General features: G+C 24.2%; 3 protein-coding genes across 4 annotated transcripts in view; 1 reads left to right on the top strand and 2 right to left on the bottom strand.

The window, feature by feature from the left end:
* The window catches only part of LOC122848075 (protein kinase C, brain isozyme), a 33,153-nt gene extending 23,919 nt beyond the window's left edge, over positions 1 to 9,234 (top strand). The window contains exons 4-13 of one of the 2 annotated variants that reach the window (XM_044145891.1): positions 1,495 to 1,606; positions 3,052 to 3,180; positions 3,245 to 3,398; positions 3,583 to 3,811; positions 3,997 to 4,299; positions 4,395 to 4,486; positions 4,944 to 5,145; positions 5,354 to 5,542; positions 5,611 to 5,751; positions 6,067 to 6,264. In XM_044145891.1, the coding sequence (XP_044001826.1) occupies positions 1,495 to 1,606; positions 3,052 to 3,180; positions 3,245 to 3,398; positions 3,583 to 3,811; positions 3,997 to 4,299; positions 4,395 to 4,486; positions 4,944 to 5,145; positions 5,354 to 5,542; positions 5,611 to 5,751; positions 6,067 to 6,219 (1,704 nt within the window). In that variant the 3' untranslated portion in view covers positions 6,220 to 6,264. Of the gene's footprint in view, positions 1 to 1,494; positions 1,607 to 3,051; positions 3,181 to 3,244; positions 3,399 to 3,582; positions 3,812 to 3,996; positions 4,300 to 4,394; positions 4,487 to 4,943; positions 5,146 to 5,353; positions 5,543 to 5,610; positions 5,752 to 6,066 lie in introns of both variants that reach the window. The other variant, XM_044145892.1, reaches the window with a different exon arrangement.
* A 381-nt stretch (positions 9,235 to 9,615) lies between these two features.
* On the bottom strand, positions 9,616 to 11,505 carry LOC122849325 (membrane-bound alkaline phosphatase-like). Its single transcript, XM_044148016.1, has 6 exons — positions 11,361 to 11,505; positions 11,078 to 11,298; positions 10,486 to 10,984; positions 10,270 to 10,425; positions 9,895 to 10,209; positions 9,616 to 9,806 (listed from the first exon to the last, which is right to left on the bottom strand). Exons 1-6 carry the CDS (start codon positions 11,503 to 11,505, stop codon positions 9,616 to 9,618), a joined length of 1,527 nt encoding a protein of 508 aa, XP_044003951.1.
* A 940-nt stretch (positions 11,506 to 12,445) lies between these two features.
* Positions 12,446 to 15,351, bottom strand: LOC122849326 (membrane-bound alkaline phosphatase-like). The gene is made up of 6 exons (XM_044148017.1): positions 15,270 to 15,351; positions 14,196 to 14,303; positions 13,893 to 14,113; positions 13,083 to 13,797; positions 12,724 to 13,017; positions 12,446 to 12,642 (listed from the first exon to the last, which is right to left on the bottom strand). The coding sequence occupies exons 1-6, from the start codon at positions 15,349 to 15,351 to the stop codon at positions 12,446 to 12,448; spliced, it is 1,617 nt and encodes a 538-aa protein (XP_044003952.1).
* Positions 15,352 to 17,730: the final 2,379 nt, after the last annotated feature.

The following is a 17,730-nucleotide window of genomic DNA, read 5'->3' on the forward strand; positions in this document are numbered from 1 at the left end:
TTTTAATTTGATAGATTATTAAATTTCGAATTTTTGATTTTTTAATTTTAGTGATTTTCATTTTATTTTGAGGCATTTAGTCAGGCATTTTAAAAATTACGTTATTCTGGGTAAATTGAGAGGGCTTCTTCTGTCACCTTGAAAATACTCTTCTCCACTTTTTTTTATTATTATTTTTTAAATATGTGTCAAGCAAGAAACTCTCTAGTTCAAGCCAATTGTCCTTCAATCATGCACTTGACGTATAAAATTACACAAAATTATATTAATTTTTCAACAGAATAAAATTTCATTATAATTATTAATTACAAAATTTAATATACAATATTTCAACATGAAAAAAAAATTTCAATTACAACTATAACAAATTAATATTAATTTGAACTTTACAGGTTTTCTCATTAAAAATTTTGATTAATTTAATTAAAAAAGACAGAAGCTTTTTTTGCTTTGTAAAAATTCTTATCTCTTGTAATTTATTTTTTCCTTTTATTTAGAGAATGTTAAAAAAATATTGGATGAAAGATTTCACTGGGACAAATTGTGCTTTGCTATTGGAAAGCACAAAGGATTGTTTTTTTTGTTCTTTTAATTTTTTTTTTTTTTTGATTTTTTATTGCATAGGTATTATCATGGTTTTCCATCTTATATGGTATACACCGTTTTGTTTGACGCTTTCCAAATGGCATTTTTCATTCAAAGAGAAAATTGTATTTTCTTGAAAATGTCTGATGCAATGCATAGCTTCAGGCACTATCATTAACGTGTAAATTTAAATGCATTTATTTAAAAAACACAACTCCACGCATAAACTAATAAACGAGCAAGCTAAAAAAAAAATATTTAAACAAAAAAAACACAAATACAAGATGATTAAAATAAAACAATGTTTGTAATTAAAAAAATATTAATTTAAAAATTTTTAATTAATTAAAAATGTCGCTATAATTTCAACAAAGTCACTTTTATTATTTTTTTTTTTTCAAAAAATGTAATACACTATTAAATTAAACAAATAAATAATTTATTAGTCCAAATAATTAAGCTTTATTTGCAATATTAATTATTTTAATTATCCACATAAAAAATAACAATACATAAATTAAAATTATTTTATTAACAAAAAAAAGGGTTACAATTTTGAAATTTCATTAGCAATAAATTGTCCGAATAAAACAATAAAATTAATTATTAATAAAAAAAAAAAATACCACAATAACGACAAACATGTAAAACAAAATAAAAAAATATATTTATATTTTTTTTTGATTTATTTTTCTGTCCATCCTTTGTGTTCTTTCTCATCCCTCTTTGACCTGTGTATTTAAAGTTCCTCTAATTTCATTTTAATCATCCCCCACTGTCAAAAAAAAACCTACATTGTAATTGAAAAGAAAAATAAATAAAATGAGACAGTGGTTTTTATGATTTTTCTTTTTTACTTGAATGAAAAAAAACCGGAATCTTCCGGACCCCGTAAATTTGTGTTCCCAGGCTGCAAGTGCGCCTCACAAGTGGGAAAATTTCACGTATCTGACACCAACATTCTGCGACCATTGCGGTTCCATGCTACACGGTCTCGCGCATCAGGGAATCAAGTGTTCAGGTATCAAAAAAAAAAAAAACAACAAAAAACAACAATAGGAAATAACAAAAAAAAAATAACAAAAAATAAATTTAAATTTAACAACACATATTTACAGATATTTATAGTTGAAATTCATATTTTATTTTTTTAAATCATTGAAGCACATTATATGGTCAATAATGATCTTCATAAATCCATTATGCTGTCGAAATAATAAATGCACAAGTGTGGCCAGTTTGCTCCTGTATTTATGACCCAAAAATATTACAAAAAAAATAAAAACCAATAAAACCAGCAATAAATATTCAAAGAAAAAAAATAAAAATTTCATTAAAATTGAATTAGTACTTTGAACAATAATGGGTTTATTTTTTTTTGTTTTTTTTTTTTTTATTGTAAATCGGATAATAATCGTAAAATCAAGGGTTGTATTATTTTTTTTTTTAATTTTTTTTTTTCTTCATTATACCTTTTTTTATCTTTGCACCATTTAAAAAATTTATTTTTATTATTTTTCGATTTTCACTTGTTACTCTACTTGATCCTCACGTTAGTATTAATATTCTATTATATTTATATTTGTTTATTTGTATGTCTACCCTCCAAAAAATTAAAAAAAAAACCACAGCTGTCTCTGGCCTCTTGACATTTAAATTTATAACGATGGCCATTTTGTTTCATTGTATTTAAAAATAATAATCGTCTTTAAAATCATTTCAATAATACGCAAATTTATTTAATAGATTTTCAACTTGTAATATTGAATTATTATTGAAATAATTTTGAGTCGATTAATTGATCAAATTAAAAATTGATTTGACAACTTTTTGGGGTATAAAAAAATTCAAATTAAATTTATTATTTGTACGTTTAAATTGTGATTGAATTAATAAAACATAAGAGTAATTGGAAAATATATTTAATTGTATATTTGACAGGAAAAAAAATTATACCCCCAAGGGAAAAAATCAGTTTTTAGTCAGACACGTAATCACCTGCATGAAAATAACTTTTTTTTTTATAAATTATCCATGTTTGAAATTTAAAAAAATACTCAAATTTGTATCAACTCTTTATCTATCTGTCTCTAACACTCTTGCTTATAACCACAAATTAAATAAATAAATAAAAATTTATAAAAAAAAAATATACCATTAAATTCCAGTAGCTTTTTTCTTTTTTTTTTTTTTTAATATTGTTCATGATGACTCACTATTATATCCTGCATGTAAAAAAAAATTATTTTCAAAATAAACATTAAAACAACAGTATTATTAATAATAAATAAAAAAAAAAATTTAATAATTAAAATTATAAATAAATAATTAACAAAATATATAAAAAAAAAAAAAAAGTCATGAACAATATGTATATATTTTTTAGTTTATTTATTTTTGATTAAAAAAATTAGATGTAATATTTAATTTATGGAGATTGTTAATAATTATTTTGTTGATATTTAGCATGTGACATGAATGTTCACAAAAGATGTGAAGTAAGTGTGCCGAATCTTTGTGGATGTGATCATACTGAAAGACGTGGTCGAATTAATTTGGCCGTCACTTGTACTGGCAAACAATTAATTGTTGAAGGTAAAAATAAATAAAATAAATAAATAAATGAAATTTATTAATAAATTAAATTATTTATTTATAGTTAAAGCTGGTCGTAATCTTATTCCAATGGATCCAAATGGACTTTCAGATCCTTATGTCAAATTGAAATTGATTCCCGACACGGATGGTGTTAAAAAAAAAACAAAAACAATAAAAGCATCATTAAATCCTGAATGGAATGAAACAATAACTTTGTAAGTTTGCAATTTACCAAAAAAATTAATTGTTGATATTTTTTAAATACTTAAAAACATTTCAAATAAAAATCATTAAATATTTTCGTGATATTGAATGTAATAAAATTTTTGGCTGACTAAATATACACTTAAACTACTTGTTAAAAAAAATTTTTTTTAAATAATTTTATATGTAAAATAGTGACCTGAAGACAGAAGACAAAGATCGAAGATTATTGATAGAAATATGGGATTGGGATAGAACGTCGAGAAATGATTTCATGGGTTCATTGTCATTTGGAATATCTGAAATAATAAAATCACCAGCAGATGGTTGGTTCAAGCTTTTAACAGCTGAAGAAGGTGAATTTTATAATGTTCCTGTTCCAGAAGAGGGTGTTGATTTGGTTGAACTTAAAACTAAAATGCGGGTAACTATATATTTTCCTATTAATAATTCATATCTACAAGAAAAAAATTCAAGCAAATGACAAAACTGACAAGTAGTTTTCATCAATGTTTTTTAATGTTTTAATTTATTTGGATTGTTTATCACTCCATGCATGTGATTTGTTATTGTATTTAAAAATTATTATTTTTCTATTTTTTGATTTAGAAAACTTCAGTTACTAAAAAACCAGTAACTCAAGATCGAGATATACCACATAATATGGGAAAAAGTGATTTAATAAGAGCATCTGATTTTAATTTTCTTATGGTACTTGGAAAGGGTAGTTTTGGAAAAGTATTACTTGCTGAAAGAAAAGGATGTGATGAATTATATGCTATTAAAATACTTAAAAAAGATATTATTATTCAAGATGATGATGTTGAATGTACCATGGTGGAAAAACGGGTCTTGGCATTATCACATAAACCACCATTTCTTGTACAACTTCATTCTTGTTTTCAAACTATGGCAAGTATTTTTTTTTTTTTTTTCAACTTTTAATTTATGTTTTAATTGTTGTTATTTATTATTTAATTTTATTTGTGTTTTTTTTATTTCTTTAGGATCGTTTGTATTTTGTAATGGAGTATGTCAATGGTGGTGATCTCATGTTCCAAATTCAACAATGTGGAAAATTCAAAGAACCAGTTGCAGTGTAAGTTTTTAATTGCCAAAAAAAATTTTAAAATTAATAAATACCTAAATCTTTTACCTGTTATTGATGGAAATATTTAATCAATTATTTATTTGATATTAAAGATTGACAAAATAAAAATGAGAAAACAATTATATCGATCAAATAAAAGTCTTCGAATTTTTATTTTTTTATTTTTTCATATCGTGTCGGGATTGATAAGCTTTACTTTAAAATAATTATAAACTCATATTTTTTTTGAGTTTATAATTATTTTGAAAATTTCTTATTTTTTTTTGATTATTTTTTAAAACAAATTTATAAAACTACTATTGAAATGAATATCACTACAATTAATAGTAGCTACTTTTAAAAGATAATTCATTAATTCCGACACATTATGAAAAAAAAAAAAAATAATAATGACATAATATTTTATATGAAAAAACAAAATAATAATAAATAAAATTTTTTATAGATTTTATGCATCTGAAATAGCAATTGGATTATTTTTTCTTCATTCACGTGGTATTGTCTATCGTGATTTGAAATTGGATAATGTTCTATTGGATTCCGATGGTCATATCAAAATTGCTGATTTCGGTATGTGCAAGGAGGGTATTACTGGTGATAGAACCACTAAAACATTTTGTGGAACTCCGGATTACATTGCCCCCGAGGTAAATCAATCAAGCTGTCATCTCTATAACCCACACTAAAAAAGATAAAAATAATAAAAATAAAAAAAAAACTTGAAATGAGACAATGACAGTAAAAAGAAAGAAAAGAATAAAAAAAAAATAAATGAAATTTTCTCAAAGAGAGGATCAGTATTCAACGTATAATATTCATTCAATTTATTTTATTTTTTATTTTCGCTTTTTTTAGATTATTCTTTATCAACCTTATGGAAAATCTGTTGATTGGTGGGCTTATGGTGTATTGCTTTACGAGATGTTGGTTGGCCAACCACCCTTTGATGGTGAAGATGAGGAAGAACTTTTTTCTGCCATCACTGACAACAGTGTTAATTATCCAAAAAGTTTATCAAAAGAAGCCAAAGAAGCCTGCAAAGGGGTAAGAATAATAATTTAAAAATTTAAAATATTCATTTAAATTATTTTTTTTGCTATTAATTATTTTAGTTTTTAACTAAAAATCCAAGCAAAAGATTGGGATGTGGACATCGGGGTGAAGAAGATGTACGAAGTCACACATTTTTCCGTCGTATTGATTGGGACAGAATTGAAAATCGTGAAGTGCAGCCACCCTTCAAACCAAAGATTGTATGTACCAAAAAAATTAAAACAATCATTTTTAATTTTCTATTTAAAATTTTTTAATTAAGTTTAAGTTTAGGTGCTTGTTTTTTAGCTAAAAAATTCTACGAATAATATAACATTAAAATTACAATGAAATTTTCATCCAAATTTTATTTCCAACACACGGAAAAATTCATCAACAATTTTTTAAATTTAAAAAATTATAAATTCTATTTTAACTCAAAAATTTTCGTAAAATTTTTTATCTAAAACATCAAGTACATGTTAAATATGTATTTTATAAAAATAATAATTTTATAAATATTTAAAAATTTACAGAAACACAGAAAAGATGTCAGTAACTTTGACAAACAATTTACATCTGAAAAAACAGATTTAACACCGACAGATAAATTATTCATGATGAATTTAGATCAAACAGAATTCCTTGGATTTTCATATTTAAATCCAGAATTTGTTATCAACATTTAAACAACAAATTCATAATTATGAATAAATTTCAAAAAAAAGTAATAAATTAATTTTCATTAACTATTTTTCTTTATATATAAAAAACCAAAAAACAATTTCTTAAAATCACCAAGTCTCTATTTTTTTCATTATTTAAATATTATGTATTATTTTATCAAATTTATCATTCACCTTTTGAATTTTATTCTTTGATATTATCACCGAATTTACCTCTTGTACCTTGTAGAGTAATAATAGTAATAATAATTGATGACTATTGTCAATCGTGAGATTTAATTCAATAAAATAAATTTACATAATCTTGTCTTAAAAATTTTAAAAATACATTTAATTTTTAAAATAATTATTGATAAATGCTTCCGTATGAGCTTTGTCAAGCTGAAAAATTATCAATTTATAAATATAAAAATATACTAATACTATCCTGCAATAATTCATAGGTAATTTAAAAAAATAATCATAATATACAATATATTCTATATAAATGATAATAATAATAAATAATAATATAATAAATAATAATATAATAAAATTATAAATTAATTAATTATTTAGTTTAAAAGATATTACAACTGAAAGTCTTGATTAACAAAATTAATTATTAATTATATATGATATACATGACTATATCAATGTAATATTTACGCTTTAAAAAAAATTAAATTACAAAGTTCCTACGGAAGCAAAAAATGAAAAAAAAAAAAAAAAAGACATTTAAAAATTTATAATTGCCAAGTGTGTAATAATGCTTTTTGATGTATATCGATATTATTATTGTTGACTAATAAATACTCGATAATCCACAAAGTATTATACATGAATTAAAATAGAATTAACATTTTAAAAAATGATTAAAGAGTTGTGAAAATAATAATATAAATGGCATAATAAGCTCGATGATAATCATGAATATCAAAAAAAGAAAATAATAAATATTTAAATTTAAAAAATATATTGTAGATTTATTAAGGAGATATTGTTGTCTTCATTTTATTTGCGTATTTAATGCATTTACTTCGGTAGTTTCTACTGTCGCCTTCCAGAGTTATATTTAATTTTAAATAATAGTTTTAATTGTAATATAAGTAAGATAATATGATGATATTTGAAAAAAACTAATTAAACAACAATTTGGAAATGTTGTTGGTTTTTAAAAATTAGATATTATCAGGTACTGCTTTTACTACGGTGCTTGGTTGTTTGATGAGACACGTGATTATGAAGAGCGAGCAAGAAAATTAATAATTAAATAGATTATATGAATTTTGAAATATTTAAATATTATTACTATATGTATGTTAAGATATTAATGATGGAAAAAATTGTTTAAAGTGAAGGAAAAACAATGAGAAATTTGAACGTAAAAAAAAACTTGAATTTCAATTTTGTTTTAATTTTTTAATTATATTTGAACAAGTTGAAAAAAAAATATGAAATTGTCATGATAAAGATAAAAATATAATGCGAAAATCAAAGAAAAAAAATGTATTAAAATTTATTTATTTATTTATTTAATTTATTTATTAAAAAAAAGAAAAAAAATTAATAAATATATTTATTTTTTTTACGTTCAAAGTTCTCAATGTTTTTATGATCTTTAAAATTTTTTTCATAAAATTCTCTTTAAATTCTTTTTATACACTATTTAAAAAATAAAAAAAAAAAAATACTCATTAAATTTGTCTCTCACTAAAATCGATATTGACTAAATTTAAAATATAAAAATTAGAAATAAATTTCTGCACTGAAAATTTTCTTAAAAAAAAATTAAAAAATTCCTTAATAAACAATGAGAACCAAAATTTTAATAATTAATATTAAAAACAAATATTTTAACCAAACAATTTATTGTATTAGATTAAATAAGAAAATAAAAAAAGAATTTAAATAATAGTATTTAGAATATTATTCTCATAAACGTCTGGTACGTATTTTTAATTTTTTTCTTATAAAATATATAACGATTATTAATATGTTAAACAATAGATATTATAAATAATTTATATCATCAAAAGTATACTCGCTCTTGTTTCATAAAAATACCAATTAAATTAAAATACTTTTGTTTCGTTATTTAACTAAAAAATAAAAAATAAAATGTCGAAAATTGATCGGAGAAAAAAAATTAAAACAAAATTCTATGGAACTTTGACAAAGTAAAAAACATACTTAAAAATTAATTTGGTGCTTTTATGTTTTTTTTCAATGATCAATTGATAAAATTGAATAATAAAAAATGATAAATAAATAATTTGTGATGCTGTCCTTCATGGGAACCCTCAGCTGCGCACTATTCTATAATTTAATTTTTAAAAATACATAAATAAAGTATACACATCTTCATTGAAATAAAAAAATACACAAAAATTGCAGGGTTTAATAAATTACAAAAATATTAAAAAATAAAAACTTCAAAATCTATTCTTATACCAATTCTCGAAGTGTCTTCCAGCGTAAATAGTTCGTGCGTTTGTTGAAAAATAAAAGTGTCTATCTGATGAACGTACGTGACAATATAATTTTTAGACTAACTATTTATTTAAAATTATAATAAAAAAAGAGTGAAAAATATAATTATAATCAAATAATATATTTAGTAATTTAAACGAACGTCTATTGGCTAAAAATATAAGTTTTATTTTCATGTTGTCTTGTTGAAAAAAAATAAATGAAAATCAAGCAATCATTAATTATTTAAAATAATAATTATTATTATTTAGTAGAAATTTTAAGACATTTTGTCTTCCTGTGTGCTATTGCGGTTAAAATTAATTTAAAACGTTCGTTTGATTTTAAAAAAAATTGACTTTCAGCCAGCTCAATTAATTATTTGAATTTTAAATTTATCCGCGCAGCCCAGGGAACTCAAAAAAATTTATTATTTACATTATAAAATAGTCATGATTATATATTAATAATGTAGCTAAAAAAAAGCATATATGTTACAATAAGTTATGAAAATATAAAAGGGGAAAAATCATAAAACTTAAATAATTTTAAGAATAAAAAATATATTAAAACACATATAGTTAAATTTCCTCTAAAAAAAAATATTGTAATCAATTTATTTTCCTTTTAACTATTATAAATTTATTGTTTATTTAATTATAATTATAAAAATACACAAACATATATTTTTAAAATATTTTTTTGTGCATTTAAAATATCGTAGTGAAAATTTTAAAATCGTGTCATGATTTATCTTGTTATTAGAATTTACTAATAAAGTTTTAAAATTCAATTAAAAAATGTATTGGTATTTATTTGTTATTGCATGTTAAAGAAAAAAAAAAATGAAAAACTATTTTGTAAATTTGATTGTCTTTATGATGATTGAAAATATTCCAAATTGTTATTATGAAAATTTGTTGTTTTTTTTTCTCCATCGAAATTGGATTACTGATTGTCGCAATGGGAATTGGGTTTTATGCAAGCAGCATAAGCAAGTAGATGGGGAATTGAACTTTGCTCAATGGTTCCAGAGAAAAGATGTGCCCAGGGTCCATTTGTGAAAATAGCAACATCATCACCACCGTGTGTCTCATCCTCTCGTGGAACTGTCGAGGGAAATTGATAGTGAACATCAGCTGAAAAAGAAAAAAAAACAATTAAAAAGTTATTTCTATTATTTTCAAAAGTATTAAAGAGAGTAATTGTATTTAAAATTTTATTTACTTATTTCATCTTTTTTAATCTTATGACGTTTAAGACTGGAAGAGGGATTTTTGTAGCTAGGTCCATTTGCATAGCTGAGTGTCATGTAAGGTAAATTATCTTTACCACGTTCTGTATTAATTCCTTGTATTTTATTTCCACGTTTTGGATAACCAGAAACAGACATTGTGTGTGAATGATCAGATGTAACAATGATGAGTGTCTCATTTTCAGATGTTAAATCATATCCAGCTTTAACAGCTTTTGCAAGCTCGACTGTTTCATCAAGTGCAATTGTTGCTTGTGTCATATGATGAGCAGAATCAATAAGACCACCTATTTAATAAACATTTAATTAACAATGCAATTAAAAAATAGTTAATCATATTACGTTACCTTCAACAAAAAGAACAAATCCTTCTTTATTTTTGCTTAGAATTTTAATAGCAGCTTCAGTCATTTCAGCAAGAGTTGGCTCAGTATCAGGTGATGCATCCAAGTGAAATTTCATGTGTGATGACTCAAAAAGTCCCAAGACAGAATCATACTTTTCTGGGTGTTGATTTATTTCATCAATCATTGTTTTATTCCAGCCATAAAGATAATTTAAACCTCGATTAGCTTTGTCTTTTTTCCATTCTTCAATTAAATTAATATTATCTTGTCGTTGACCTTCACCATGTTCTTCATCAATTGTACCATTTGGTAGAAATTTTTGTCGTCCACCACCCATTATAACACTGAATTTATTGCCTGGATCTTGTGTTATTAATTGAGTTGCAATGTCCATGCATTCTTGTGTATAATTTTCCTTGAGATATTTTTTAATGTCATGATCACTCTCCCAATCACGATGAGCACTGTGAGCATAAGCTCCAGCTGGTGATGCATGAGTGACTTTTGTTGTTGTTACAATTCCAACAGATTTACCCTGATCTTGGGCTAATTTTAATATTGAATCAACGTGATTTGTCTTGTTGAGTTGAGTTGAACATACTCCAAGTTTAACATGTCCATTGATACCAAGTGTTGCGAACTTTGTTTTGACACCACTCATATATGCAGTAGCGGTGGCAGCTGAATCTGCAACTTGCATGTCCAAACACCATGTCTAAATAAATATAAAAATTAATTTCATTATTATTTTTTATTTATTTTTCAAAGCTCATTATTAAATTGAAATAAATTTAATTATTTAACCAACTTTTGATAGACCAGAGTATGGAAATTGCTCCCAAAATAATTGACCTTCTTCGCCTGATTTTCCTTCAAGTTGACCTTGATAAGTTCGAGCAGCCATTAAAGTTGGAATAGACATTCCATCACCAAGATAAAATATTATATTTTTTGCTTTATTTGTATTTATTTTATTGTTCAATTTTTTTTTCAATGTTTTTTCAGCATCATTGAACCAATAGCTAGTTTCTAAATAATTGAAAATACACATTATTAAATTAAGTCAAATTTTTTTAAATTTATAAGATTACCAAGTTCGTTTGTAGACCAGCCATGCCTTTTTTGTTTTTTATCAATTGCCCGTTTATTTCTACCATGATTATCATCCTCTACAAATGAAGCATGAACAATTGCAAGGCCCAGAAGAAGAGTCAAATTAATAAAAATCACTCTCATTTTCATCAAAGTAATTTATTAATTTAAAAAAAAAAAAAACGTCTGTCCAACAACACCTTCCAACTACAATGTTATTTTGACCTCATTCTGCACGATTATATATACCTGTCTCAAGGAACTAAAAAGTTTCCACCTGATTACACAAGATATATTTAACAAATCTTAATGACCAGCTTGCTTTGACAAATAAATATTTTTTAACATTTGATAACAGTTTTTTTTTATTTTTAAATTGTTGTCAACCAAAATAGCTAAAAAACAAATTTTTATTTTGAAAGATATAATTGTTTTATAAAAATATTATTCAAAACAATTTACATATTTGTTTGATAATTAAAAATAACTACAAAAAAACATGTTTTTTTTTTTATATTAATATTCGAAATTAAAAATAAAAATATATTTTTTTATCATTTCTAAATTTGAAATTTATTTTTATTTTTATCAACATGTAGGTCATGATGATAATTAAGAGAAATATAAAAACTTTAAATAAAAATAAAAATAAATGATAGAAAAACAGAAATTATTTTTTTTTAATTTGCAATATAAGAGTAATATTCCAATATGTTTATTTTTATAATTTTAATATTTTTATTGACAAAAATAATAATTAAAGTTTTAATTGAAATATCACAGTGGGAAAATTAAAAGAAAATTAAAATCTAAATTTTTTAGACTGTAAGAATAAATTACATGAAAAAAATAAATTTTTAAATTTAAATAAAAATTGTAATTCATTATTTAATTTTTAATTATTTATTGACAAAAAAATTTATTCATAAATTGTGTACATGATAAAATATCATTGTTCTTAACTTGATTATATTAAATGTTTGAAAAAAAAAAATAATAAAACTGTTTTTACTTTTTAAAGGAAGGTTAAATTTCGATTCAAGAACATTGTTACTGAAATAACATTTCGAAACGTAATTATTTTTCAAGTTGAAATATTAGAGCAGTGTGAATCAGGTGTCAAACATGCAGCATGAGCAAGTAGATGAGGAATCAAGCTCTGTTCAATACTTCCAGTGAAAAGATGAGCCCAGGGTCCACTTGAAAAAATAGCAACATCATCACCACCGTGAGTCCCTTCTTTACGTTTAATCAACGAAGGAAACTTGAAGCGAATATTATCTACATAAAAATAAATATTAAAAATCTTGAAATTAAATCAACTGCTAGAAGGTAATTTTATTTTTAATATTTATTAAATACCTGTCTCATTTTGTGTGATGTGTTCGTTTGATTGTTTGTATCCTGGTCCAATTGCATAGTTGAGTGTCGAGTAGGGAAGACCATCTTCATTGAAATTGATTCCTTGTATTTTATTTCCACGTTTTGGATAACCAGCAATAGACATTGTATGTGAATGATCAGCTGTTACAACAATCAGTGTGTCATCTTGAGATGTTGCTTCATATCCAGCTTTAACAGCTTTTGCAAACTCGACTGTTTCATCAAGTGCAATTGTTGCATAATTAGAATGATGAGCGTGATCAATAAGTCCACCTGGAGAATCATAAATCAAATAAACTCATTAAATAACTATCCTTTTATAATATTCGCTAATTTACCTTCAACAAAAAGAACAAATCCTTCTTTATTTTTGCTTAAAATTTTAATAGCAGCCTCGGTCATTTCAGTCAGAGTTGGCTCAGTATTAGGTGATGCTTCCAAGTGAAATTTCATGTTTGTTGACTCAAAAAGTCCCAAGACAGAATCATATCTTTCTGGGTGTCGATTTATTTCATCAATCATTGCTTTATTCCAGCCATAAAGATAATTTAAACCTCGATTAGCTTTATCTTTTTTCCATTCTTTAATTAAATTAATATTATCTTGTCGTTGACCTTCACGATTTTCTTCATCCATTGTACCATTTGGTAGAAATTTTTGTCGTCCACCACCCATTATAACACTGAATTTATTGCCTGGATCTTGTGTTATTAATTGAGTTGCAATGTCCATGCATTCTTGTGTATAATTTTCCTTGAGATATTTTTTAATGTCATGATCACTTTCCCAATCACGATGAGCACTGTGAGCATAAGCTCCAGCTGGTGATGCATGAGTTACTCTCATTGTTGTTACAATTCCGGCAGACCTACCCTGATCTTGGGCTAATTTTAATATTGAATTAACGTGGTTCGTTTTGTTTAGTTGAGTTGAACATACTCCAAATTCAACATGTCCATTGATACCAAGTGTTGCATACTTTGTTTTAACACCACACATGTATGCAGTACTTGTACAAGCTGAATCTGCAACTTGTTTATCCAAACACCATGTCTAAATAAATATAAAAATTAATTTCATTATTTTTTTTTTATTTATTTTTCAAAGCCCATTTTGAGTTAAATTAAATTAAATTATATTCAACCAACTTTTGATAGACCAGAGTATGGAAATTGCTCCCAAAATAATTGACCTTCTTCGCCTGATTTTCCTTCGAGTTGACCTTGATAAATCCGAGCAGCCGTTAATGTTGGAATAGACATTCCATCACCAAGATAAAATATTATATTTTTTGCTTTATTTGTATTTATTTTATTTTCCAATTTTTTTTTCAGTGTTTTTTCAGCATCATTGATCCAATAGCTAGTTTCTAAATAATTAAAATAAATAAAATAAAATACACAATATATTAAATAAAGTAAAATTCAAATATTTTTAATATATAAATTTACCTAATTCTTCTTGTGACCAGCCATGTTTTTTTTCGTTTTTATTAATCACCCGTTTATTGATAAAAGGAGTGTGTTGATTATTCCGGGTTTGCTCGTGAGAATGTCCATCTAATTTTAAATTAATAATTTCTTTATTAACTATTTTAAAGAAATAAATAAAAAATGATTACCTTTCAATTTGATATGTTGGCTTTGCTGTGGTAAAGCCCCAACAATGACAATGACAAAAAATATAGTAAAATTTATGAAACAAATCATTTTAAATAATTTTATTGAGAAACAATACGTTATCTGTCCACAAAACTTGACAATATTATATTATATTTAAAAAAAAACTTGAATAAAATTGATTCAAGCCGTGAACAACATGGGAATATATTTTTTTCCAGACCCAATGTTGTCGGCAACAAATCTATTCATAAAGGGAAAAAAAAAAAAAGGAACAGATGTGTTCAATTTGAAGATTAAACTAAGAATAATGAACCACGACATAGATGAAATGTAAAAGGCCCTCTTCTATGCCTTGAAATATTTTAAAAAAAAACAACTCGAAAATAACGTGAATACATTAGATAGAGAAAAAACTCCTATTACAAAATAAATATGCCTTCAAAAATATGTAGAAAAACAAGCAATTTATATTTAAATATATTTATAAATAAAAAATTTTTTTTTTCTTACATCTCCAGGAAGAATTAAATTTTGATTAATAAAGTTTAAATTTATTAATCAAAGTTTATTTATAAATAATTTTATAAATTATAAAAAAATGAATAATTTTAATAAATAAAAAACTGTTTATCTTACACTGAGAAAAAAAAACCACAAAAATTGTTGTGAGAGCACAACAAACTAGAGGCGAAATCCTATCCTGTCGCTTTTTGTTGTGCTGCAACAAAAATTGTTCTATCGTTTAACAAAATTTGTTGTGCTACAACAAATTTTATTGTATCGTTGAACAAATTTTATTTAGCTGCACAACAATTTTTACCATCCAATAATATTTGTTGTGTTGCTTAATAATATTTGTTCGGCTGCTCAATAAATATTGTCCAGTTTCAAGGCAAATATTACCGTGCTGCACAACAATTTGATTTTCGGGTGTTATCGGTAAGACTCGGTCTTGTTCGTGTGCCTCGGTATATCTACATGGCATTGTGTGGAATTTTCTAAGTCAGCCTAAGTTGAGATCAGCTTTGGTGTGACTGACGTTTTAAAAATAAATTAATTAATCCCAAGATGTCAAGTTTTAATAACATTTTAATCATTGAATTATAAACTAAAATATTTGTGAGCAACTAGATAAATAACCAAACTTGATATTTAACAAATCACATCAACAATAAAGTATGAAATTATATGAAAATGACAAACATAACCTGCATCTGTCATTTTAATGCAGAGATTTTTTATTTTAATCTTTAATAATTATAAATATGAAAAATAAATCAAAGCATTAATTTGAATTAATTTGTTCCTTAATTGTTTTCCTTCTTCTTTTTAATTATCATAATGAAAATTTATTTCGTAATTTTGAAAAAAAAAAAATTTAATATGGTTTTAGAATTTTTGTTATGTGGAATAATAAAAATTATTAAACTAAATACAGCACGGTAATTATTACTCTGCCAGATGAACAATAACTGTACTACCGGCAGAACAAATATTATAGAGTTTCAACTTCGCCTCTACTTTGTTGTGCGGCACGACAATTTTTGTCCTGTTTTCTCAACAATATTTGTCGTTTTTTTTTCTCCGTGTATAGTAATAAACAGTAACGAATAGAATAGCTAATAAATAGTAATAAAAATAAATATTCAACTGGCAATGTGCAAGGTAATGTGATAATATAAATTCTTTAGAAAACTATAAAAAAACTACAATGTAAAAGTTCGATTTCCTTATTTTAAAATTACCTATAGGATTGGTAGAAATGAAATAAATTTAAATATATTTTTTTATTAAATCAACCAGGAACTTTAAATAAAATAATATTTTTCATGTATAATTTTATATTTTTTGTACTCATGTGAATAAATTATATTTTTTCATAATTTATTGGTAATTATTAATTACTAATTGATTATAATCCGACTTGGAAATTCTAATGGAAACCACGACACTTAATCTAGTACATTTTCAATGCGCATAAAATAATAGTAATGATAATACCACAAAAATTGTAAAATATTTTTTTTGTTTTAAAAAAAATTTAGAATATTACATTGGTAAACATAAAAATAAAAAATGCAATTGAATATTTATTACAGTACTGATAAATATTTTACGAGTGGTAGAACACTAAATGATGCGATAACACAAATTCCTCAGTGTAAAATATATATTTTTTTACTCAAAAAATAAATAACCACTGTACTGAGTCAACACATCAACCAGGAAATTGCAAAAAAAAAAATATATATATTTTTGAATCTCAATCGAAAATAAATTCCATCAATAATGAAAGTAATTTATTTATTTTATTTGATTTTGCTGATCCAATTTATTGGTAATTTATTACCTAATATAAAACTTTCAAAAAAATTCACTTATAAAATACAGCCACATCACAATTCATTTATTTATGATTTTTCAAGGTCATTGTACTTCAGCAAAAGATGAGTCAACCACCAGTAAACGTTTATCAAGTCAATGTTTTTGTCTAACAACAAGAAATCATCTTGCAAATGAAAAAATTCAAGTAGAAAATGTTCAGGTCTGCTAATTACCATGCCAACTTTTTGACCTTGAAATATATATTTTTAATAATCCAATAAATTAATTTGTATATAAATTGTTTCAGTTAACTGAGTATAAAAATGGTGAGGTAATTGAATTACAACAGCAAGACTTTATTGATCTTCAAAAAACACTTTCTTTTGATCATAAGTTATTTGAAGATGATCAATTTCCACCACAATCATTTTTAAATTCTCCAAATCAAGTTGAACGTAGACCAACGGTAACAAAATCAAATGAGATGAATAAATTGATAAACTTATTTTCAACGACAATTTTCTTTTTTTTTATTTCCAGGAAATTTCGAAAAAACCTGAAGAAACTGTATTTTTTGTAAAAAACAAAAAAATATTTCATATAAAACAAGGGTGTCTAGGAGATTGCTGGTTTCTCGTTGCACTTATACATCTTGAAAAGTTTGAAAATTTATTTAAATTTATTGTGTCACCAGATGACCAGTCATTCGATAATAATTATGCTGGCATATTTCACTTCAGGTAAATACATCATGAACCATTATCATCATCATCATTTCATAATAAAAATAAAAATTTATTATCATCAGATTCTGGCAGGTCGGAACATGGGTTGACGTTGTTATCGATGATCGTCTTCCAACTAAAAACGGAGAACTTGTTTATGTATCTTCAGGACATAAAAATGAATATTGGGCATGTGTTTTATTTTGTTATTTTTTAAATTTAAATAATTTATTCTAAATTATATATAAATTATTTTAGCCATCATTAATTGAAAAAGCATACGCAAAATTACTTTATCGTTCATACGAAAAACT

The sequence above is a fragment of the Aphidius gifuensis genome, linkage group LG2, assembly GCF_014905175.1.
Source record: "Aphidius gifuensis isolate YNYX2018 linkage group LG2, ASM1490517v1, whole genome shotgun sequence".
Lineage (NCBI taxonomy): Eukaryota > Metazoa > Arthropoda > Insecta > Hymenoptera > Braconidae > Aphidius > Aphidius gifuensis.